We start from the raw sequence: 23,996 nt of genomic DNA, 5'->3' as shown, positions 1-23,996 counted from the left end.
TTGCTAGTATTACAGATGTTTAGTATTAAATCTGGCTAGCAAAAACTACATTTTTCCCCCCAATGCTTAGGATTGAACCCAGGACTTCACACTACCATTCATGCACTCTACCACTTAGCTACATCATCAGCTTTGGAAGACTCCTTCACATTGACACTTGTAATTTTTAATAATCTAAGTTTATTTTCTTCCTCCTCTGTCTTAAAGTTTGAATTTGAACTCAGGGCCTTGGTGCTGTCCCTACACTTTTGTGCTCAAGGCTAAAGCTCTACCACTTGTGCCACGGCTCCACTTCTGGCTTTTTGGTGGTTAATTGAAGATGAGAATCTCACTTTCTACCTGAGCTGACTTCCTACTGCAATCCCTCCTGAGGATTACAGGCATGAGCCACCAGTACGCAGCTAAGACAAATGTAGTGCTGCACACTGTAGTTCTAGCTCCTAGGGAGACTGAGAGGATTGTATACATCCAGGGGGTCAAGGCCAAGCCTGATTAATATGAAAAAAGAAATAACAAAGCTCTGCTCTGTGGCCTATACTTGTAATCTTAGCTGAGATCAGCTTGACCAGCCTGGATAGATTAAGCTGTTGGTGGCTCCTCTCTGTAATCCCAGCGGCTCAGGAGGCCGAGATCTGAGGATTACTGCTCAAAGCCATCCTGGGCAGGAAGGTTTGTGAGACTCTTTATTTCCAGTTAACCACCAAAGCCTGGAAGTGGAGTTGTGTCTCAGTGGAAGAGCACTAGCCTTGAGTTGAAATGAAAGCTGGGCTCAGTGGCACATGTCAGCTATGCAGGAAGCAAATAGAAGGATCCCTATTGAAAAATAACGTAAGCCATAAAAGCATGTGGACATGATTCATTTGGTAGAGGGCCTGCCTGGCAAGTGCAAGGCTCTGAATTCAGACTCTAGCATTGTAGGCTCAAAAGAAAGAAGAATCCTAGCTGAGATCTGAGGGTTGCTGTTTGAAGCCTGCCAAAGCAGAAAAGTCCAGCAAACAACAGTAAGTACATCTTTTTGTAGTAGTAGTAGAGAGCCAACCTTGAGGGGAAAAAAGACAAGGATCAGCATTCAAAAGATGAAAGGCAGTTATATACTGGAAGTGTTTGTATATTTACATAGACTAGGGAGGGCCACAGGCTTTTCTAGCAAAATGTAAATCCTGGGGGTTCTAGACTGTACCCTCCTGTCCCTGCTGCAGTTGTTGAGAGGCTGTCACTGGGACAGGACAGAAATGTGGGTCGTTGCTGGAATAGCACAGTCGGGCCTCTAGACATATTGGGAGTATGGGGTACTGCCAGGTGCATGGTGTCCTGGGAATTGTAGCAGCACCCTCCCAGAGTCTTAAGAGCTCTCTGCTACGCCCTACTCAGAAGGCCTGAGGCCTGCAGTTGGCAGTCTGTGACGAGTTGTCAGCTGAGCTGTGCCTTTGTTGGGCACTGTGGAATATACTTTGCTCATATCCTTTACTCAGGAAGATGACTAGCTAGTGTCTTAGAATGGTTCTTCCTTTAAGTTCTCTAATGGAGTGTTCTGCCTCTTCCTATGCTTTGTTGCTCTCCCTTAGCCTCACAGGAAAGCAGAACCACCAAATTGTTCTGACAACTCCAATTTGGAGCTGGGTACTTCTCTTAGTCCCAAGTTGAGGGTTTCATTATGTAATTTTTTTTTTTTTTTGGTCCGGTCTAGGGGCCTGAACTCGGCCTGGGCGCTGTCCCTCAGCTCTTCAGCTCAAGGCTAGCGCTCTACCACTTGAGCCACAGCGCCACTTCCGGCTTATGTGGTGCTGAGGAATTGAACCCAGGGCATCAGGCATGCAAAGCAAGCACTTTACCACTGAGCCACCTTCCCAGCCCTCATTATGTAATATTAAAGCCTGTGTACTGTTAAGTTTTCCTCTGCTTTTGAAGATTATTTAGTTACCACCATCCTAGTTTTAAGCTCTGGTTACTCCATGAGAAATAAAAACAGTAACGTAAATGTTCACACTCTTCTAAATTAAACTCTGTATATCAGATTGTCACAGGGCACCACTTTGTGCGCGTGTGTGCCCATCCTGGGGCTTGATGTAAGGCCTGGGTACTATACCTGACCTTTTTTTCTTGCTCAAGGCTAGCATTCTACCATTTGACCCCAGTTCAACTTCCTGCTACTTGGTTGCTAATTGGAGATAAAAGTCTCACAGACTTTCCTGCTTGCTTCCAGCCTTTGAACCTCAGATCTCAGCCTCCTAAGTAGGATTATAGGCTTGAGCCAATGACATCCAGCTACACTACACTTTCCACATTTGTTTCTTTTCTTGGTCAGTTGTGGGGCTTGAACTCTGGGCCTGAGTGCTGTCCCTGAGCTCTTCAGCTCAAAGTTAGCGCTCTACCACTTGAGCCACAGGGCCTCTGACAGTTTTCTGCGTGATTCATTGGAGATAAGAGTCTCACAGACTTTTCCTGCCCAGGCTGGCTTTGAACTGTGATCCTCAGATTTCAGTCTCCTGAATAGTTAGGATTACAGGCGTGAGCCACTGGTGCCTGGCCCTTAACACGTTTTATAAGAACTGACTCTAGCTTCAGCCCAGGAAGCTTTGAAACAAGTTGGGAACCTTTTCTTCTACCCAGTGCATTGCATATTTATAACATTCACAGTCTGTACAGAATTACCAAGAGAAGCAGATGGCTGCAGGCAGTAAGAAGCCTGTGTCTGTCGTACTGTAACCAAGCAAAAGTTTGAGGGTGAGTTCAATCCCCGGTTCCTGCACCCAAAACAAAAACTTTTGAGACTTTTTATGTGTGTGCCAGTCCTGGGGCTTGAACTCCATCCAGGCCAGGGCTGTATTGCCTAGGTTTTTTTTGTTTTTTTTTGTTTTAATTTTTTGGGTCCGGTTGTGGGGCTTGAACTCTGGGCCTAGGTGCTGTCCCTCAGCTCTTCAGCTCGTCTAGTGCTCTACCACTTGAACCACAGCGCCACTTCCGGCTTTTTTCTTTTTGCTTATGTGGTGTTGAGGAATCGAACCCAGGGCCTCATGCATGCAAGGCAAGCGCTCTACCACTGAGCCACCTTCCCAGCCCCTTGCCTAGGTTTTTCACTCAAGGCTAGTGCGCTACCACTTGACTCACAGCTGTACTTCCTGGTGTTTTGGGTAGTTAATTGGGGATAGAAGTCTACTGCACAGACTCTCCTGCCCAGGCTGGCTTTGAATTGTGATTCTCAGGTCTTATCCTCCTGAATAGCTAGGATTTCAGCCAGGGAGCCACCAGCATCCAGCTATTTTGCTTATTAGCTTTTTCACTCAAGGCTTACACTCTTACCCTTTGAGCCAGACCTCCAAAATCTTGAGAATAACATTACAGAAGCAGATAGAACCCAGAAGTATAAAATGGTATTCTGTGAAGTGATCACTTTTCCAATGGAGGAGATGATGTGATTGTGTATATATGTACCCATACACAACAGTGCTGTCAGTTGAAAGCTAAACCTATAGCCAGGCACCGGTGACTCAGCCTGTAATCCTAGCTATTCAGGAGGCTGAGATCTGAGGATCACAGTTCAGTGCCATCCCAGGTAGGAAACTCCATGAGACTCTTAGCTCCAGTAAACCACTGGAAAACTGGAAGTGGTGCTGTAGCTCAAGCGGTAGAGCACTCTCCTTGAGCTGAAGAGCATACAAACAGCGCCCAAACCCATAGTTCAAGCCCCATGACCTATAAAAAACAAAACAAAGAAAAGCTAATCTACAGCCTAGCCACATGGGACGGGTTGTTTCCCACTGGGGCTGGAAGAGACAGCTTGCACAGCATATCCAGAGGGGATTAAGCCACATGTTTAGGTCCTAACTCAAAGTACTGCTTCAACTGAATGCCTATCACTTCTGCACTGTTGGGAACACTGACCCATTGTAAGTCAGGAACTATTTCTTAAATCATTGGCTATAAATAGGCGTTGGGTTTAATTTGTGCTGATCTTAAGGTTTGGACTCAGGACCTGGGCACTGACTCAGATTTTTTTGGGGGGGTTGGAGGAGTCATGGGGCTTGAACTCTGGGCCTGGGCACTGTCCCTCAGCTCTTTAGCTCAAGGCTAGCACTTTTACCACTTGAGCCACAGCTCTATTTCCAGGTGTATTTTTTTGTGGTGGTGGTGGTTTTTTGTTTATTGGAGATAAGAGTTTCACAGATTTTCTTAGGCTGGCTTCCACCTTTCATCCTTAGATCTCAGCTTCCTGAGTAACTAGGATTCTACGTGTGGGCCACTGGTGCCTGGCTGTTTTGATTTCCTTAAGCATAAGTGCGGCAGGATTGAGGGTCTACTTGCTGTTCTGTGTTACACTCTTGCCTTTGGGAATTTCTGAGGCTGTATTTGCAACACTGGGATAAAAACCTTGTTGAAGTAAAACTAAACTGCTTGTTTTCTTTTTCTTTTCTTTTTTTTTTTTTGTCAGTCGTGGGGCTTAAACTCTGGGCCTGGACGCTGTCCTTGGGCTTTCAGCTCAAGGTGAGTGCTCTACCGCTTGAGTCACAGCACCACTTCCGGTTTTCTAGCGGTTTATTGGAGATAAAAGTCACACAAACTTTCCTGCCCAGGCTGGCTTTCAACCTCGATCCTCAGGTCTCAGCCTCCTGAGTAGCTAGGATTACAGGCGTGAGCCACCGGCACCCAGCTTAAACTGCTTGTTTTCTATGCCTTCTGCTGACATACTTAGCCTGGCTGGTTTAGCAGTTTTACCTTTTTTTTTTTCCCCTTTTAGGAGTTTATTACTTTTTTTTTTTTTTTTTTTTTTTTTTGGTCAGTCATGGGGCTTGAACTCTGTCCCTGGGCGCTGTCCTCGCACTCTTCAGCTCAAGGCGCACTCTACTGCTTCAGCAACAGTGCCACTTCAGTTTTCTAGTGTTTTATTGGAGATGAAGAGTCTCACGGACTTTCCTGCCCAGGCTGGCTTTGAACCATGATCCTCAGATCTAAGCCTCCTGAGTAGCTAGGATTACAGGCATGTGCCACCAGCGCTCAGCAAGGGTTGATTACTGTTTTGGGGTTTGGGTGCTTATAGAATTTGAACTTGGGTCCTGGATGCTGTCCCTGAGCTCTAGGCTAGCACTTGAGCCACAGATTCCTTTTATTTTTTATTTATTTTTTTGGGTCCGGTTGTGGGGCCTGAACTCTGGGCCTGGGCGCTGTCCCTCAGCTCTTCAGCTCAAGGCTAGCACTCTACCACTTGAGCCACAGCGCCACTTCTGGCTTTTTTCTTTTTTCTTATGTGGTACTGAGGAATCAAACCCAGGGCCTTGAGCATGCAAGGCAAGCGCTCTACCACTGAGCCACCTTCCCAGCCTCCACAGATACCTTTTAATCCTGGCGCTGGTGGCTCATGCCTATAATCCTAGCTACTCAGGAGGCTGAGATCTGAGGATCACGGTTCAAAGCCAGCTGGGGCAGGAAAGTCCATAAGACTCTCATCTCCAATTAACCAGTCAGAAAAATGGAAGTGGTGCTGTGGCTCAAGTGGTAGAGCACTTGCCTTGAGCTGAAGAGCTCAGGGACAGTGACCAGGTCCAGAGTTCAAGCCCCATGACCAACAAAAATAAATGCCTTCTAGGCTGGGAATGCAGCTTTGTGGTAGTGTGCTTACCCAGATGCCTGAGGACCTGGGTTCCATTCCTCAATACCACATAAACAAAAAAGCAAAAGAACAGAAGTGGTGCTTAGGCTCAAGTGGTAGATTGCTAACTGGGAACAAAAGAAGCTCAGTGATAATACCCAGGCCCTGAGTTTAAGCCCCGGGACTGGAGGAGTGGGGGAGGGAGAGAGATAAAGAGGGTGAAGGAGAGAGAGGGAAGTACGGAGGGAGGAAAAGAAAGACTGTAGCGGAGACGCACTTGCAATCCCTGTTTCTGGGGAGGTTGAGGCGGAGGGGTCATCTAGGCCCACAAGTTGGGGCAGCCTGGGCAATCCTTATATCACACATAAAATAGCCTTTCTGGATTCATTGCAGTCTTTTTTTTTTTTTTTTTGTTAGTCGTGGGCTTGAACTCTGGGCCTGGGCACTGTCCTTGCACTCTTCAGCTCAAAGCAAGAGCTCTACCAATTGAGCTACAGCGCCACGTCCGGTTTTCTAGTGGTTTATTGGAGATAAGAGTCTCACGGACTTTCCTGCCCGGGATGGCTTTGAACCGGGGTCCTCAGATCTCAGCCTCCTGAGTAGGAAGGATTACAGGCGTGAGCCACTGGCACCTAGCTTCATTACAGTCTTTAAAAAAGAATCACAAACCACATAATGCACTGTTTGAAACATGCAGCCCTTGATACTTAGTCATGTGACCACTTCCTTTATTTGTTGCACTTCTGGAGATTTAACCAAGACCTTGCACAGTCTAGGCACACTGCATCAAGCAAACCCTAACTTTGCAATAGACTTACCTCCTTCATTTCTTCTTTCTTTCTTTCTTTCTTTTTCTCTTGTTCGATTGTAGGGCTTGAACTCAGCCTAGGCGCTATCCCTCAGGGTGAGCGCTCTACCACTTGAGCCACAGCGCCACTTCTGGCTTTCTGGTGGTTTATTGGAGATAAGAATCTCACGAACTTTCCTGCCCAGGCTGGCTTTGTACCCCGATCCTCAGATCTCAGCCTCCTGACTAGCTAGGATTACGGGCATGAGCCACCAGTGCCCTGCTCCTTTCCTTTTTTCTTTTTCCTCTTTCCTGCCAGGTCTGGGCATTTGAGTATTTCTGCTCAAGGCTAGCATTCTACCACTTGAGACACAGCTCTACTTCTGGCTTTTCTGGTAATCAGTGACAAGAGCCTTATGGACTTTGCTCAGGCTGCCTTTGAATCAGATCTCAGCCTCCTGAGTGGCTAGGATTACAGGCATGAGCCACTGATGTGTGTGTGTGTGTGTGTGTGTGTGTGTGTGTGTGTGTGTGTGTGTGTGTGTGTGTGTGTGTGTGAGTGTGTGTTCACACATGCGTGTGCACGCTCCTGCTTAATACTAGGGCTTGAACTCGAGGCCTAGGCACTATTTCTAAGCTTTTGTGCTTAAGGCTAGTGTTTTACCCCTTGAACCATAGCTCTACTTCTTTTTGGTAGTTAATTGGAGATAAAGTCCCATAGACTTTCCTGCTAGCATTGGCTTTGAACAGTGTTCCAAAGATCTCATCCTCCTTAGTAGGTAAGATTACAAGTATGAAGCCCTACTCACGCCTGTAATCCTAGGTACTCGGGAGGCTGAGATCTGAGGATCACAGTTCAAAGCCAGCCCAGACAGGAAAGTCCATGAGACTCTGATGTCCAATAAAACCACTAGAAAGCCAGAAGTGGCACTGTGTCTCAAGAGGTAGAGCACTCTCTGAGCTGAAGAGCCCAGGGACAGCGCCCAGGCCCAGAGTTCAAGCCCCATGACCAACAACAACAAAAAGATTACAAGTATGAGCTGACAGTGCTTTGTGTTGCTCAAGCCTTTCCTTCTACCCTTGAGCTACATTTCCATCTTGTCAACTTTTGGGTGGTTAATTGGCAATGTCTCTCATGGGTCTTTGCTCCCCTGGGTCTCTTCAGACCCTGTCCTCCTGTCTCAGTCTCCTGAGTACCTGGGGTAACTGCCGTGAACCACCAGCACCCCGCTGTTAGTACAGTTTATTGTGTGACCCAGCTTGCTAGCATTTTGTTTAAAATGGGTCCTAACTAGGTGCCTTGCTGGAGATCGAGCCTCTAGCCTATCCTCCCCTCCCCAGTGTTAGAATTTAAACGTAGAGATTTGCATTGCTAGGCAGGTTCTGTACTGCTGAGCCACGGGTCCAAACATCTTTTGAGCTGGTTTTTTGATGAGTCTGGCTTCCTGCCCAAGAAATCCAAGCCAAGGCCTGAACCACTGCCCTACAGTCTGCCTGTTTCAGGCTGTTTCAGGCTCTGTAGTGTGTGCTATCACACTCACTCACCTCCCTGATTTGGGATCTCTGGGACTTTTCTGCCCAGGCTCACCTGGGCCTCTGATTCTCCTGTACTCAGCCTCCACAGGGCTGAAATGACAGTGTGTGCCACCAGTGCTCTGCTCTGTATTACCGTGCCGATGTGTGTTCTGTATCTTCTTTGGTCACCTCTGGATATTAGATTATGTCTCATCTCTTCATGTGTTCATGTGAGTCTCATTTATCTTTTAGGGCCTGGGCCAGCCTGTTATTTCCAATCATTGTGTACATCGTTTCATCTTGGGGTAGAAGGTAAAGAGGATTCCTGGAACTGCAGGAGGCCAGAGCGCTATGGCTCCCACCCTGGGGACTGGGTGAACAGAGGAGCCTGGGGGGAGGGGTTCCCTCCATGCCATCTCTTAGCAGGTTAGCTAGGACCAGTGGCATTTTTCTGGAAACCCCCTTTATGTAGAGCCTTACCAATTCTTTTTTTTTTTTTTTTTTTGGGGTCCAGTCGTGGGGCCTGAACTCTGGGCCTGGGCACTGTCCCTCAGCTCTTCAGCCCAGGGCTAGCGCTCTACCGCTTGAGCCACAGCGCCACTTCCGGCTTTTTTTCTTTTTGCCTATGTGGTGCTGAGGAATCGAACCCAGGGCCTCAGGCATGCAAGGCAAGCGCTCTACCACTGAGCCACCTTCCCAGCCCCGAGCCTTACCAATTCTTGTCTCAGGCCATGCTCATTTCCTCTTGTTTTTATTTGGTGGGGACAAAAAGCTGTGTCCTGAGTCCCGTCTGGATCCAGGAAGCACTTTTCAGGTGTCGAGGCAGTGGCTGTAATCTGCGGCCCCCGTATCCGCCCGTGCCTGCCCAGCCCCTGACACCTCAGCGCTCATTTCTCATCTTGTTTTCTCTCTTTTGTGTGTGTGTCGGGGGTGGGGAGTGGGGGTTAGGGGGGCCTGAACTCTGGGCCTGGGCGCTGTCCCTCAGCAATCAGCTCAAGGCTAGTGCTCTACCACTTGAACCACAATGCCACTTCCAGTTTTCTGGTGGGTTATTGGAGATGAGTCTCACGCACTTTTCCTGCCCGGGTTGGCTTTGAACGGCGCTCTTCAGATCTCAGCCTCCTGAGTAGCTAGGTTTACAGGCATGAGCCACCGGTGCCCAGCTGTGTGTCTGTGTGTGTGTGTGTGTGTCTGTGTGTGTGTGTGTGTCTGTGTGTGTGTGTCTGTGTCTGTGTGTGTGTGTGTGTGTGTGTGTGTGCATGTGCATGTGTGCGGTATGCCCAGCTCTCTCTGTGTATGTGTATGCGCACGCGTGTGGTATGTGTATCGGGATCACTTGAGTCATACCTCCACTTGTATTTTTTTCTCAATAGTTTACTGGAAATAATCTCATGGAAGCTGGGCACTGGTGGCTCACACCTGTCATCCTAGCTACTCAGGAGGTTGAGATCTGAGGATCAAGGTTCAAAGCCAGCCTGGGCAGGAAAGTCCGTGAGACTCCAATAAATAACTAGAAAACTGGAAGTGGTGCTGTGGCATAAGTGGTAGAGCACTCGACTTGAGTGCAGGGTCAGCGCCCAGGCCCAGAGTTCAAGCCCTATGACCGACAAAAAAAAAAAAAAAAAAAAATCTCACGGACTTTCTTGCCTGGGCTGGCTTTGATCTGCGATCCTCAGATCTCAGCCTCCTGAGTAGCTAAGATGACAGGCGTGAGCCACCAGTGCCCAGATAGTTTTGTTTTCTTAGAAGCCCATGCTGCTTTCCCATTTGACTTTGACATGTCCCAGGTGGTCCCTGGCTCTTGGAGGTGGAGATGAGTAAGTAGTCCTGTAGTGAGCAAGTGAGGGTCTGGGTTCCAGCATTTTCTTCAGTCTTCCTTTGAATACATTTTCTTTTTTTTTTTTATTTTTTTGGGTCCGATCATGGGGCCTGAACTCTGGGCCTGGGCGCTGTCCCTCAGCTCTTCAGCTCAAGGCTAGCACTCTACCACTTGAGCCACAGCGCCACTTCCGGCTTTTTTCTTATGTGGGGCTGAGGAATCGAACCCAGGACCTTGAGCATGCAGGCAAGTGCTCTACCACTGAGCCACCTTCCCAGCCCCTTCCTTTGAATACATTTTCATTTAACATTAAATTGTCCTGTAAGTTGCCTTGGAGCCATTTGACTATCTCTTCTCTGCTGGAGCCTGTTCGCCTGTCCTTGTAGCCTAGTAACCAGCGGCATTGCCAGTGGGCCCAGGACTTCTGAAACTTGAGGGCCGGGATAGCTACTGTCAGTCAGGCATCTGGAGAAAGTTGGCTTAGAATTCTGCCTTGCAGCTTATTCTCCGTTGGGGTGTAACTTAAGAGTATTCAACGAAATGAACAAGTAACTGCAGGCTCTGTGGGGTTGAACCAGGCTGCAAAGCTGGTATGTCAGGCGGCCTAGGCAAACCCCGTCCTGCATACTTTAGGTAGACACTGGCCATAAAAGATTGGAAGCTTTTTTTCAAAACTTTTTTTTTTTTGTTTTGTTTTTTTCAGTCGGGGTCTCGAACTCTGGGCCTAGATGCTGTCCCAGTGCTCTACCACTTCAGCCATAGCACCACTTCTGGTTTTCTGGTGGTTTATTGGAAATAAGAGTCTCACGGACTTTTCCTGCCTGGGCTGGCTTTGAATCCCAATCCTCAGATCTCAGCTCCCTGAGTAGCTAGGATTTCAGGCATGAGCCACTGGTGCCTGGCAGGTAGATGACCTGCTATCAAGCACAAAGCCCTGAGTTGAAACCCCAGTACCCCTGCATGAAATGTATTTGGATCTGTAACTAAACCAGGAAGATGGAAAGTCTTGAAGGAGGTGTTGTAGAATTAGGAAGATGGTAGTGATTGGGTAGAATAAAGAAGAGGCATTGAGGCTGGGCGCCAATGGCTCATGCCTGTAATCCTAAATATCCCAGGAGGCTGAGATCTGAGGATCATGGTTATAAGGTAGCCCAGGCTGGGAGACTGAGATTCTTACCGCTAATTAATCACCAGAAAACCAGAATTCACAATGTGGCTCAAAGTGGTAGAGCCGTAGCCTGGAGCAAAAGAGCTCCAGAACAGCACCCAGGAACTGAGTTCTAGCCCCACAACTGGAAAAAAAAAAAAAAAAAAAAGAAGCACAGACAGGCCAAAGCAGGCATAGGTTAGCTCCAGAACCTTTTATTTTTTATTATTGCCAGTCCTGGGGCTTGAACTAAGGGTCTGGGTGCTGTCCCTGAGCTGCTTTTTGCTCAAGGCTACCTAGCACTCTACCACTTGAGCCACAGTGCCACTTCAGGCTTTTTCTGTTTATGTGGTATTGAATTATAAGGAACTGAACTCAGGGGCTTCATGCAGGCAGGCTACCTCTCTACCACTGAGCCACCTTCTCTGCCCTCCAGTGCCACCTTGACAAGCACGTGGCAGCCACTGGCTTCCTTTAGACCAAGTGTGTGTGTGTGCATGCGCGTGCGTGTGTGCGTGTGTATGCATGCGCGTGCGTGTGTGCGTGTGTATGCATGCGCGTGCGTGTGTGTGCGTGTGTGTGTGTGTGCGCGTGCGTGTGTGTGTCCTGGAGCTTTAACTTGGTCTGGCCCCTGTCCCTGAGCTCTTCAGCTTAAGGCTAGAGGTCTACCACTTCAGCCACAGCACCACTTCTGGTTTTTGACTGGTTTCTTGGATGTAGGAGTCTCATGGACTTTCCTGCCTGTGCTGGCTTTGAACCAAGATCAACCTAAGTAGCTAGGATTATAGGCATGAGCCATCATGTTCTTTTAAAGTAACATCCTCAATTGTAGCTATGTTCTAGTTCCCCTACTTGTCTTTTCTATATCATTTAGTGTCAAGAGGGCACAGCAGTGTTGGTGGCTGCCTGGAGAATCTGTCCAAGGCTAACCCGAGGCCTCCCTCTGTTGTCTGACCTCTGTCAGTCTTCTCAGCCTCCTTGTGGGATCTTCTTAGAAATATGTTCACTTTAGGAAAGCTTCCAGGATGTTCGATGTCTCCTGTTTGCCCCTTGGTGGTTCTCTGCTGAGATCATTCTGGTGCGCTCTGTCCGGGCTGTGGTGCATGCGTGTGGTAGAGATCTCCCAGGTCTGGGGTGACCTGGTCTGACACACTTTGGGGGCCCCGGGCCCTTCTGAGAGCGAGTGCAAGGTGGGGTCTCCCGCTACCCTGGCTTCCACCTGGCTTGGGCTTCGGGCCTGTATTCACCAACTCACTCCACAGCCTCTCCTTGGAGCCACAGGCACCATGGCATTGTCACAGCCCTCCCCGACTGGCGACCAGCGCCTGTTCCTTCAGATGTCATTCTAGGACAGATGCTGCCCGCAGCCTCAGGTTCTGCCTTCCTCCAGTTCTCAGGCTGTGCTGCGCTCCCCGCAAGGACCTCGGTGACACAGATCTGTCAGGCTGCGCCTCGCTCTCACTCTAATAAAGTCTTTGGCTGTGCTGGGTTTCTCTCACCTCTTTCGCTTCTTGCAGTCTCACCTGCACTTTGCTCCTGTGTAATGTGAAAGGGAAGTTCAAGTTTGACCTTTGGTCAAAGACTAGGTTAGGGTTACTTTCCTAGGAGACCTCCACTCCTCCACAGGCCTTCCCGCCTGGGCAGCCCGGCCGCCTGGTGGGGCGCTTCCTTTCTGGCAGGACACAGCCTCGTTGCCTGCTTGGTACAGTTTTCCCTTCCACACTTTGGTCACAAGGGTCTTTTCTTTTTGGTTTGAGACTGGAATTTGAACTCAGTATCTGAGGCTTGCTTTCACTAGCTGGCGCTCTACCACCTGACCCCACTTTTGGAGGTTATGTGGAATCTTCGTTTTGTTTTGTGTTGAGAAATGAGTGCAGCCGTGCTTGTCGGGTGTCCTGCTTGGGCTGAGGGGGTGGCAGGACCCCCAGCAGGGCCCCACAGCCGCTTCCCCAGGACTTGCTGAAACCCACGTTCCCCAGGATCTTTGCTCTCAGCCTAATTGCAGGAGGCTGAGGCTGGCCAGCCAATGAAGCAGGAACCAGAGGCGCCCGGCCACGGGTGTGTGCCAAAGCCGCCTCTACTGTCTAGAACTGTAGGAACGATATTTTTAAAAATAATATGAGCTTATTTAAATTAACTGACAAAACACTTCCTAAATCCAGTAGTTCATCAATGGAGTGTGTGCCTAGATGACACGAGGCCCTGGGTTCTCTCCCCAGCACCAAAAAATCTTAAGCGATCTTGTTTCCCTAAAACAGACTCGATGGCTGGCCGCTGACTGTCAGAATGCCTAGGGCGAGTGAGCTCTTGGGCTGCGTGCGCGTGCTGGGGACTGCGTCTCTGTCTCTGGAGAGGTGCGTGCTCGCAGACTTCCGTGGTCGGGGCAGCCCAGCCTTGACCCTCGAGAGGCCGTGTTTCTCGTGGCCCCTTGGCCTGCTGGACTCACCTCACACGCCAGCACTACTTGCTTCCTCTCCTGAGCGCAGCCGGTTCACGTACCTTCCCTGCTCCCCAGTGACTGACAGCAGCCACTGTGGACCTTGCCTCCTTGCTTTTACCTTGCTGTAGTTTTCCTCCAGGAATCCTGTGACTTCTCACATCTTTCAGCTTCCACTGAGCTGGTTATATGTCTTTGCTCTTGGGCTGTAGTTCAGAGGGCGTTGACACTGCTGGCTTGCATGAGGCAGAGAGAATAGGGAAAAAGTCACAGAAGAGTTGGGTGCTTGTGGCTCATGCCTGTAATCATAATTACTGTACTCAGAAGCTGAGATTTGAGAATCATGGTTCAAAGCCAGTCCCAGCAAGAATGTGAGACTCTTACCTCTAATAAACTACTAAAAAAGCCAGAAACGGAGCTGTGGTTTAAATGGTAGAGTACTAGCCTTGGGCACAAAGCTTAAATGCCTAGGCCCTAAGTTCTAGCCCCAGGACCTCCACATACAAAAACGTAGTAAAGGGATTTCAACCAGTGCTCATAGACAGCGCAGGGGAAGAAGGTAGTAGGACAGAAGGCACTGTCAGAGAACAGTTGTGCTCTGCAGCAGGCAGGTCCCTGTGTCTGCTCTGTGAGGCATCACAGTAGCCTGAGCTACTCTGCGGCTGGGGCTGTGCAGTCTTGCCCAGCAGGAGTTTGTCTCCAGGCCTCATAGAGGAGCCACCGTGATTCTCCCCAAGTCCAGTGGGGAGGACCAGGGCCTGGGCTCGGAGGGATGTGGGCATGTTTACAATGGCGACCAGAAGCTGTTTGTCTAAAGCTCCTTGACTCCAGTGTCCAGCTATACGCAGAATGGCATTTTACATATGTTGGACAGAAATAAGAGAATCAAGCCCAGGCCAGAGAGGTTCCAGAACTGCAAGGACCTGTTCGATCTGATACTCACTTGTGAAGAGAGAGTCTATGACCAGGTGGTGGAAGGTGAGCATACAGAGCAACCTACCCGCACCACCTGCGTGCTGCTGGGCTGCTGTGCACACGGTGCCGGCCGGGAGGGCTGTCTCCAGCGCGGGGTGCAGGTGGGGTCGTGAGTCCTAGGGTGCTGTCCTCAGCCCACACCAGCCTGCCCAGATACCTGTGAGTTTGGGGTCTAGGAAGAACAAGCAAAGGAGTGGGCATGGCAGGTGTTCCGGCCTTTCTGCTTGAGTATACCAGGACAGAACCACTGATGTGCTGGCCACTGTTCTTGTTGACCCTGCCAGTGACTTGTTCACAGGAATACTGACATTGTGTAGAAAGTGCTGTGGAGCGGGCACTGGTGGCTCACCCTGTATCCTAACTGGCTGCTCTAGAGACAGAGGTCCGGGGATCAGGGTTCAGTGCCAGACTGGGCAGGAAGTCTTCAAGACTCTCATCTCCAATTAACTACCAGAAAAGCTGGAAGTGGGGCTATGGCTCAAGTGGTAGAGAGCTAGTCTTGAACAAAAGAAGCTCAAGGACAGTGCCCAGGCACTGAGTTCATGCCCCAGGACACACACGCACGCGCTATTGATGTTAAAGCACTGGAGTATGATAGATCTCGTGTTCATGGGGGTTTCCTTAGAGGAGGGGCCGGCCACCTGGTGAGGCAGACGGGCAGGGTAAAGGGCTGGGCTCCATCTACTGCCTGCTGTGTGATTCCACCCCCCACCCCCCGCCCCTATTTGTGTTACTTTGTCCCATTCAGATCTGAACTCCAGAGAACAGGAGACTTGCCAGCCAGTTCACGTGGTCAATGTGGACATCCAGGACAACCACGAAGAGGCCACCCTGGGGGCCTTTCTCATCTGTGAGCTCTGCCAGTGTGTGAGTACACGCACCTGCAGTCCCTGCAAGGGGCGCTGGGCTGGCCTGTGCTGCAGCTCTTGCCAGCTCAGTCCACCGCGAGCGTGTTAGAGGATCTGCCTCATGGTTTTAGTTTAAAGCCCAGGCTGGTGGGGCTGGAGGTGTGACTCACGTGGTAGAAGCCCTGCCTGTGGCTTGCAGTGCCCTGCGTTCATCCAAGCACCAATCTGCCAGAGTAACAATTGGGCACTGGGCAGCTCAGGAGACTGTGAGTCAAGGATTGAGGTTCAAAACCAGCCCAGGCAAACACACGGAAGTTACCCGGTAGGATGCCAAAAATAGACATCCATGTTGTTCAGTGGCAGAGCTCCAGCACTAGCACAAAAACCTCAACAGAAATTGTCCTGGTGCTTTGAAAGTTGGCCTGACAGGTGTGCAGGACAGATGGCTTGTCCACCACATCTCCCAGTTCTGCCCGGCGCCTCCTGTGGGAGACACAGCGGCGTAAGCAGTGGCCAGCCTAAGACCTCCAGGCAGCACCCAGCCTGCTGTGCCAAGGCCCCACTCTACCCTCCTGCCCTCTGGATTTGTCGGGGCGTCTGACCTTTCCCAAGGGTCCCTGACCCATCTGGTCTCTGACATGGCCACGCTGCCACGCCAGTATGCTATGAAACTGTCCTGTGCCTGCCCTGCCCTGGGCCCTTGGGATCTGTGTTTAGAGCAGCTGTCTGTGTAGGGACAGAAACCATGAAAGTCATGACTTAGTGTGTAGGACCAGTGGGAGTGTTGGGTAGGCAGGCCTGAGCTGGTAGAGAAGATTGGGATGGGGGGGGGGGGGCACGCACAGGATGAGACCTTCCATCCCGTGTGTTAAGGCCCAGTGTGGCTGCTTCAGCAGTAAAGCTGTCTGCTGTACAGGAGAAAGGCTAGAGATAGCCTGGGAAGGTGGCTCAGTGGTAGACTGCTTGCCTAGCATGCATGAAGCCCTGGGTTCAATTCCTCAGTACCCTATAAACAAAAAGCCAAACGTGGCACTGTGGCTCAAGTGGTAGTGTCCTAGCCTCTAGCGGAAGAAGTTTAGAAAAAGTGCCCAGGCCCTGTTCAAGCCCCATGACTGGCCAAAAGGGGAAAAAAAAAAAAAAAAAAAAAAAAAAAAAAGCTGGGTGCTGGTGGCTCACGCCTGTAATCCTAACTACTCAGGAGACTGAGATTTTAGGATTACAGTTCAAAGCCAGCCCAGGCAGGAAAGTCCATGAGACTCTTATCTCTAATAAACCACCAGAAAACCTGAAGTGGCGCTGTAGCTCAAGTGGTAGAGCACTCGCTTTGAGCTGAAGAACTGAGCGACAGCGCCCAGGCCCAGAGTTCAAGCCCCACGACCGACCAAAATAAAATAAAATTAGAAAGGCTGGAGACACATCCACGTGAAATGCATGCAAGGTGTCACAGATTCCTCCTTGTTCGGAGGCAGCGCCAGCCAGGGATGGGCCCAGGGGGCTGGAGGCCACCCAGTACCCAGCCTGCTTCACTCCAGCGTGGGTGCTCCTAGGACATGGGCAACCTGACTGCATCTGAGGGTTTCAGCTGAGAGGGCGCCAGATACGCTGCCCAGTGCCCAGGATGGCCACAGCACAGCTTCCTTGCTGGTCAGTATCGAGCAAGTGTCTCACTTCACACATGCAAGCTATGGACAGCACTGGTTGACAAGGTCTTTGGTGCCTGTCTCCAGCTCCTGCGTCTCCAGAGCCCCCTCCACATCCGACTCTGCTCCCAGGGAGGGTTCTGCTGTGGTCAGTGGGTGTCTGACCCATCCTTCCACAGAGGGTGCCACCAGGGCAGGCCTGGGGCCCTCCGTCCTGAGGAGGATGTCCTAGAGGCCTTGCCCTGCACCCCAATTCTGTGAGTGCAAGGGGCAAGCCTCACGTTGGGCAGGATGGGGGGGGGCACTCAGTGTCTCAGGACCCTGTGTTCTTTCAGATCCAGCACACGGAGGATATGGAAAACGAGATCGATGAGCTGCTGCAGGAGTTCGAGGAGAAGAGTGGCCGAGCCTTCCTGCACACGGTCTGCTTCTACTGAGCCGCCTGGCTGCCTCCTGCAGAGCCCTCTGAAGCCCTGGTTCCTGTGTCTCCTTCACTGTACCCGTTCCTCCTCCTCGCCTCGCTGGCGCAGGTGGATGGGGTGGTCCGTCATGTAATGTACATACGAAAATGAGGCATACAGAAATGTCAGTTAAAAACCATTCTTTTCGGCCCTACTTTTCTTTACCCTCCCCCCTCCCCAAAAAAGGAAAACTACGGTTTAGCACATGAGCCCCCAGCATGTGTCTGCCACCAGCCTGTTTGGACCCAAATTCTGGATTGTACAAATACAGCCATGGGTGTGTCTTCTTCCCAATAAATACATGCTGCTGGTCACTTGCTGTGCCCTGCCCCCCGCCCGTGAGTGCACCTGCTGCGCTGCTGTCAGGGTGGCCACGCCGTGGGCCTGGGCAGCAGCCCCTTCCGGGACCCTACATCCTTGTCTGGGCCAGGGCACGGAAGGGTTATGAGCTGACAGCCTTGGACTCAGAGAGGCCCGGGCCTGCTGGTTACCACTGTCACGGCCTGCCTGACCCCTCTGCTCCCCATCCCTGCCTCCCGCCTACCTCAGCCTGTGGCCCACACCCACACGGACACGGGCTCTGCTGCTAGCCTTGGCGCCCTCTGTGGATGGGGCCTGGGGCGGTCCCGCACCCCTGTACTCCTGCCTCGGGGTCCTCGGACCGTCCAGAGGGGCGGAGGGGGCGGAGCTCGCAGGAGGGTCCAGCCGGCGTCTGGGGAGAGGCGGACAGGTGTTCACTCCGGGGCCGGCCGGGCAAGCGTGGCTGGGCCGCATCCCAGGGGCTGGGGAGGAGGCTGGAGGAGGAGGGGGGAGGGGGGAGGAGGCCGGAGGGGGGGAGGGGACGGCGCGGAACGCACGGAGGGAGGGCGGGGCCGCGCCGACCGCCGGGAGCCCGGCGCAGGGAGGGCCGAGGAGCACCGAGGAGGGCCGAGGAGCACCGAGGGCGGAGCGGATCGCAGCAGCCGGGCGGCAGGCGCGAGACCCCGCCGGTGCCGCCCGCGCCCGCGCCCGCGCCCGCGCCCGCGCCCGCCCGGGGCCCACGGCGGCGCGCGCTGACCTCCGCGGAGGCGGCCGCGGCTCAGCATCGGGCCGGGGCCGGGGGGGCGCCGGGGCCGGGGGGCGGCGCTCAGGCCCGGCCCGGCCCCGCCCGATGCCCATGAGCGCGAACACCATGATCTTCATGATTCTGGGGGCGTCGATCGTGATGGTGAGCGGAGGCCCCGGCCCGGCCCCACCGCCCCGGCCTCTCCGTCCCACCGGCCGGGCCCGGCCCGGCCCCACCGCCCCACCGGCCGGGCCCGGCCCGGCCCCACCGCCCCACCGCCCCGGCCCGGCCTCTCCTCCCCACCGCCCCACCGCCCCGGCCTCTCCTCCCCACCGCCCCGGCCCGGCCCCACCGCCCCGGCCTCTCCTCCCCACCGCCCCGGCCCGGCCCCACCGCCCCACCGCCCCGGCCCGGCCTCTCCTCCCCACCACCCCGGCCCGGCCTCTCCTCCCCACCGCCCCGGCCTGGCCCCACCGCCCCGGCCCGGCCTCTCCTCCCCACCGCCCCGGCCCGGCCTCTCCTCCCCACCGCCCCGGCCCGGCCTCTCCTCCCCACCGCCCCGGCCCGGCCTCTCCTCCCCACCGCCCCGGCCTCTCCTCCCCACCGCCCCGGCCTCACCTCCCCACCGCCCCGGCCTCTCCTCCCCACCGCCCCGGCCTCACCTCCCCACCGCCCCGGCCTCTCCTCCCCACCGCCCCGGCCCGGCCTCTCCCCACCGCCCCGGCCTCTCCTCCCCACCGCCCCGGCCTCACCTCCCCACCGCCCCGGCCTCTCCTCCCCACCGCCCCGGCCCGGCCTCTCCTCCCCACCGCCCCGGCCCGGCCTCTCCCCACCGCCCCGGCCTCTCCTCCCCACCGCCCCGGCCCGGCCTCTCCTCCCCACCGCCCCGGCCCGGCCTCTCCTCCCCACCGCCCCGGCCTCACCTCCCCACCGCCCCGGCCTCTCCTCCCCACCGCCCCGGCCTCACCTCCCCACCGCCCCGGCCTCTCCTCCCCACCGCCCCGGCCTCACCTCCCCACCGCCCCGGCCTCTCCTCCCCACCGCCCCGGCCCGGCCTCTCCCCACCGCCCCGGCCTCTCCTCCCCACCGCCCCGGCCTCACCTCCCCACCGCCCCGGCCTCTCCTCCCCACCGCCCCGGCCCGGCCTCTCCTCCCCACCGCCCCGGCCCGGCCTCTCCCCACCGCCCCGGCCTCTCCTCCCCACCGCCCCGGCCCGGCCTCTCCTCCCCACCGCCCCGGCCCGGCCTCTCCTCCCCACCGCCCCGGCCTCACCTCCCCACCGCCCCGGCCCGGCCTCTCCGCCCCACCGCCCCGGCCCCACCGGCCCTTGTTTACCAACCGCGCGGCCTTCGCCCTAAGCTCCCCGCCCCCCCCCCCCCCCCCCGTCTCCGCCGCCCGCGCCCCGCTGCCCGCGCCCCGCCCCCTCCCCCGTCTCCGCCGCCCGCGCCCCGCGCCCCGCTGTCCGCGGCCGCCCGCGCTGACCGGCCATGGGCTCTTCCAGGCCATCGCGTGCTTGATGGACATGAACGCGCTGCTGGACCGATTCCACAACTACATCCTCCCGCACCTGCGGGGCGAGGACCGCGTCTGCCACTGCAACTGCGGCCGGTGAGTGCGCCCCAGCCCCGCAGACGCACGAGCACAGGGGCGCGGGCCGCAGCGCCGCGCGGGAGCCGCCGGACCCGGGGCGGCCCGGCCGGAGGCTGAGCGGGCCGCGGCCTCCCCGCCCCGGCCTGGGAGCCCCGGGTGGCGGCCGCGGCGGAGGCCTGGCTCCCGGGCGGAGTCGCTCCAGCAGTGGAGGCTCGCCCAGTCGGGTTCCCCTCCAGCCGAGGGTCGGTGGACTTCCCGCGAGCTGGGCGGGCGAGGGCATGAGGTCAAGGTGAGAAGGGCGTCTTTAGTGCGCCTGCCACAACTCCCCCCCACACACATTACAGATGAGAAACGGAGGCCGGGGAGGCTGGGGTGGGCTGCGGGCAGGCGCTCAAGGTCATGGCCAGCCTGGCCACACCCCCAGGCCTCCCCGTGTGCACGTGTAGCTAGCGAGGCATCCTGGCCATGCATGCTCGTATGTCCACGTACAAATAAACATCTTCTCATGAGCCACGCATGTGTGTACCGTCTGTGCATAGACATGTGCGTACACAGCGCACGCGCACATCCGCATGCACTCATTCCACACACACTCATGTGGTTACCCTACCAGACAGAGGCATTAAAAGGCGGATTTGTCTAAGATCACGTGGCTAGAACGGGGGCATGCACCCCAGGACCTGTGTTCCTCACCCCAGGGCTCTGCACACATGGGGGCATAGAGTGTGTGCGCGTGCATACATGAGTCGCGGCAGCTGCATGTCTCCTAAGAGTGTTAAATGGCTGTGGTTGTGAGCTAGTGTGCTGAAGAATACAGGCCTTAGCGGGGCAGAGCTGGGCATGGAGGAGAGTTTACTGGATGAGAGACCCTGTGCTCCAGCCAGCACACAGACTGACTGTCATACAGAAGGCTTGGGAGAGCACATGACCAGCCCCACGGCCAGGCCGGCTTCTGAGTGGGCCTGAAACCAGCTCAGGGTGGACTTTGGAGCCATAGCTGTGGGTAGTGCACACTTGACACATGTGGGCCATTGCGCTGTGACTGTGTGGGTCTGCCTGTGACAGCACACTGAAGGCTGGCCATTTCCAGTGTGTTTGCCTGGCATGTGGGGACATCTCATGCAGCGTCCAGGGTACGTGTGGACACGTGCGTACCAGGCACCTGGGCACCAGGCCTGTGTATACAGTAACGTGGAGCGCTACACCTTACTGTGGATACAGCGTTTCTGCGTGTGTGTCTCTACATGTATGTGCTTTGTACACAACTCTACATACTGGATATGTAAATTCATCGTACAAAGTGCCCTTGTATATTGACAACATATATGTGTATGCAAAGTACATGTATATAAAACAATATACAGCCCCGTGCGCTTGGGGAAATGTCAGAATGTCTCTGTGCAGGTGCACTGACTGTATACATTGTGGGTTTGCACACGGGGCATCTGTGTATGCATCATGTACACACATTGCCACAACGGGCACCACCCATGTATACACATTGCCTGCAGGATGTGTATATGTGTGTCTGCCTTGCACATGCCTATTCGCAGACCTGTGTATGGAGGGCACCTCTGTAACCTAATGCTCTGAAGCGCACACGTCAGCGAGCACCATCTGTGTCTGTGCACACATTTGTGCACATGACAGCATCCTACAGAGGGTGGCTGTGTGCAAAGCTGAGTGAATATGCGTCTGTGTGGGGCTTATGGGACCCATGTTCACAGTATACACGCATGGCCTGTGCATGTGGCCCATGTGTATACATGACATGCATTCTACCTCAGGTGGACACATGTAGCACATGTGGCACAGGCAGGACACATCTCCAACATGTGGCCCAGCCTTCTGCTTTACTCTGAGGCCTCTGAGCTCTTACCTGCGGCGCTGCACCCGAGGAGGGAGCACACAGGTACTTAGGAGCAGTGGAGGCCTCTCAGCAGAGGCCTGAGACCTCTTGGGTGGTTGCTGTGCAGTACTGCTGCCATTTCTTTTTTCCTTGATCTGTGGTTTTCTATTTTTCTGTCCTACCACCTTGGAGCCCTGGGGGGCGCCATGTAGATGGGGCCAAAGCCTGGTGGGGTCCACCTCTGCCAGTGCCCACAGCGGCGGACCTGCCAAACTAGAAGCGCATCTTCTCTTGGGGCTGGAATTGAGTGACAGCTGCTGTGCCAGTTATGGCTACAACTCACCAACAGGCGTGAGTTGGAGGCCCCAGCCCCAGGGAGGAAGACGGCCCCCACACGGCCCCCCGGCCCTCAGGATCCGCGCACATCAGTGGGGCAGGCGGGCTCTGGGTGGCCTCTCATTTGAGGGAGGGTCTGTTGCAGGCAATGGAGGTACCACCTCGGCACTGGGGGGGGGGGGGAGAGGAGGAGGAGAGAGAAGAGGCGGCCTGGGGAAAGGAGCTATTTTCATCCTGCTGGAGGTGTCAGTATATCCCACATGGAGACGCAGGCAGCTCGTGCTCCAACAGATCTGGGGGTAGGAGAGGCCTGCCCACGGGGATACAGCACACATGCACCCCCCCCTCCCCTAGGAGAATCTAGAAACTACTGTCTTGGAGCCAACTGACCTAGCAGGGCCATTCACCGGGTACCACAGGGCTGGATGGCTTCCCCAGCCGAGCCTGGGAGCAGGGCCAAAGGCCGGGTGCAGTGTGGGGCTGAGGTGTGGGGCCAGGGTCACGGTGGCTGCTAGCACCCTGAGGAGGGGCTCGGAGCCCGGCCTGCTGGGCTGGGCTAGCTAGGATGCCATCTATACTAGGAGCAGTGAGTGGGCACTGAATGGGGAGAGAATGGTGCTGGGCAGAGTACCCGCACAGTGAGGCAGAGGCGGAGACGGTGGGAGGCAGGCATGGTGGCCACCGGGCTTGCAGGTCCCTAAGGCCAGCAGGTGGCTCTGTGGAAGGCGGCCACCGCAGCCAGCCCTGCGCTTCCCCAGGCCTTGCTCCTAGTCTCCAGACCAAGGCCTCCATGCACCCCGGCAGCTGTCCTGCTGGGTGGCCGGGCCTCGGGCAGCCCGATGCCTTCTCCCGAGCCAGCAGCTGGGGCTGCTTCACAGACCTTCCCAGGGTGCCCTGTAGGAGGCAGTGCCGGGCCGGGGTCGGCGGGAGAGGTGCCAGCCCGCCCTGCCGCCCGCAGGCACCACGTCCACTACGTGATCCCGTACGACGGGGACCAGTCGGTGGTGGGTGCTTCGGAGAACTACTTTGTGACGGGCAATGTGACCAAGCAGGAGATGGACCTCATGCTGGGGTTGCTGCTAGGCTTCCTCATCAGCTGGCTCCTGGTGTGGACGGACGGCGTGCTGCACCGCGCCGCGCGCGCCTGGAGGGCCGGCCGGCACCACGGTGAGTGCGGGGCCCGCCGCAGGGCCACCCCGGCGCGGCCCGGCCGCCTGACCGCCCTGTCCCCCGCAGATGGCTCGTGGGCCTGGCTGCCACGGCTGTGCAGTCTGCGGGAGCTGGGCCGCAGGCCACACAGGCCCTTCGAGGAGCCGGCCGGGAACATGGTGCACGTGAAGCAGAAGCTCTACCACAACGGCCACCCCAGCCCGCGGCACCTGTGAGCCGCGCACGGGACTCTCGGGGCCACTGTGCAGATGAAAAAGGGACCTTGTGGACGCCCACCCAGCTGGATGGGACTGCGGCCTCGAGCCCAGTGCGTCCTGGGCTGTGGCCAGCTGGGTTATGGCCAGTGGGCGTGTCCAGCAGGTGCTGTCTCCTCTTTTTATAAAGGGCGTCGGGTGGGGGCTGGGGTGGGGCCGGCCACCAGGCCTCTGGGCAGCAGCCTGACCACAGCAGTGGGCAAAACAGAGCCAGGCTCTGCCAAGGAGGGGCTGGGGCTGCGGGTGGTGGGTCGTCGGTAGGGACAGGCCGGGCCTGCTTCACACCAGCTTGAGGCCTCGTCGGGTAGAAGGCTGTTTCCTGTGCACCTGTTGTCCATCTGTCCGTCTGGGAGTGGCAGCAGGGTCTGTGCCCATCTGCACAAGGGAGCATGTGCATGGGGTGTGGGCGTGGGACCGGAGGGGCCGTAGGGGGCCGTGGGGGGACAGGCCCTCAGCAGGAAGGAGCTGGTGGCCCCAGGAGTCCCAGCCTCACTGTGAAGCCCACTCTGCCTGGCCAGTAAATTCTCCAGAAAGCTCCA

General features: G+C 55.3%; 2 protein-coding genes across 2 annotated transcripts in view; both read left to right on the top strand.

Annotated features, from left to right (window-relative positions):
• Ssu72 (SSU72 homolog, RNA polymerase II CTD phosphatase) overlaps positions 1–17,527 on the top strand; it is a 32,483-nt gene extending 14,956 nt beyond the window's left edge. The window contains exons 3-5 of the mRNA XM_070037139.1: positions 14,128–14,267; positions 15,013–15,131; positions 17,088–17,527. Of these exons, the coding sequence (XP_069893240.1) occupies positions 14,128–14,267; positions 15,013–15,131; positions 17,088–17,189 (361 nt within the window). The 3' untranslated portion in view covers positions 17,190–17,527. The remainder of the gene's footprint in view (positions 1–14,127; positions 14,268–15,012; positions 15,132–17,087) is intronic.
• Positions 17,528–18,275: 748 nt separating this feature from the next.
• Tmem240 (transmembrane protein 240) lies at positions 18,276–23,996 on the top strand. Its single transcript, XM_070037140.1, has 4 exons — positions 18,276–18,420; positions 19,760–19,866; positions 22,992–23,200; positions 23,270–23,996. The coding sequence occupies exons 1-4, from the start codon at positions 18,364–18,366 to the stop codon at positions 23,416–23,418; spliced, it is 522 nt and encodes a 173-aa protein (XP_069893241.1). The 5' UTR covers positions 18,276–18,363; the 3' UTR covers positions 23,419–23,996.

Source organism: Dipodomys merriami, unplaced genomic scaffold, assembly GCF_024711535.1.
Source record: "Dipodomys merriami isolate MVZ:Mamm:240054 unplaced genomic scaffold, mDipMer1.0.p SCAF_28, whole genome shotgun sequence".
Classification (NCBI taxonomy): Eukaryota; Metazoa; Chordata; class Mammalia; order Rodentia; family Heteromyidae; genus Dipodomys; species Dipodomys merriami.
This window is presented reverse-complemented; position numbering and strand designations above follow the sequence as displayed.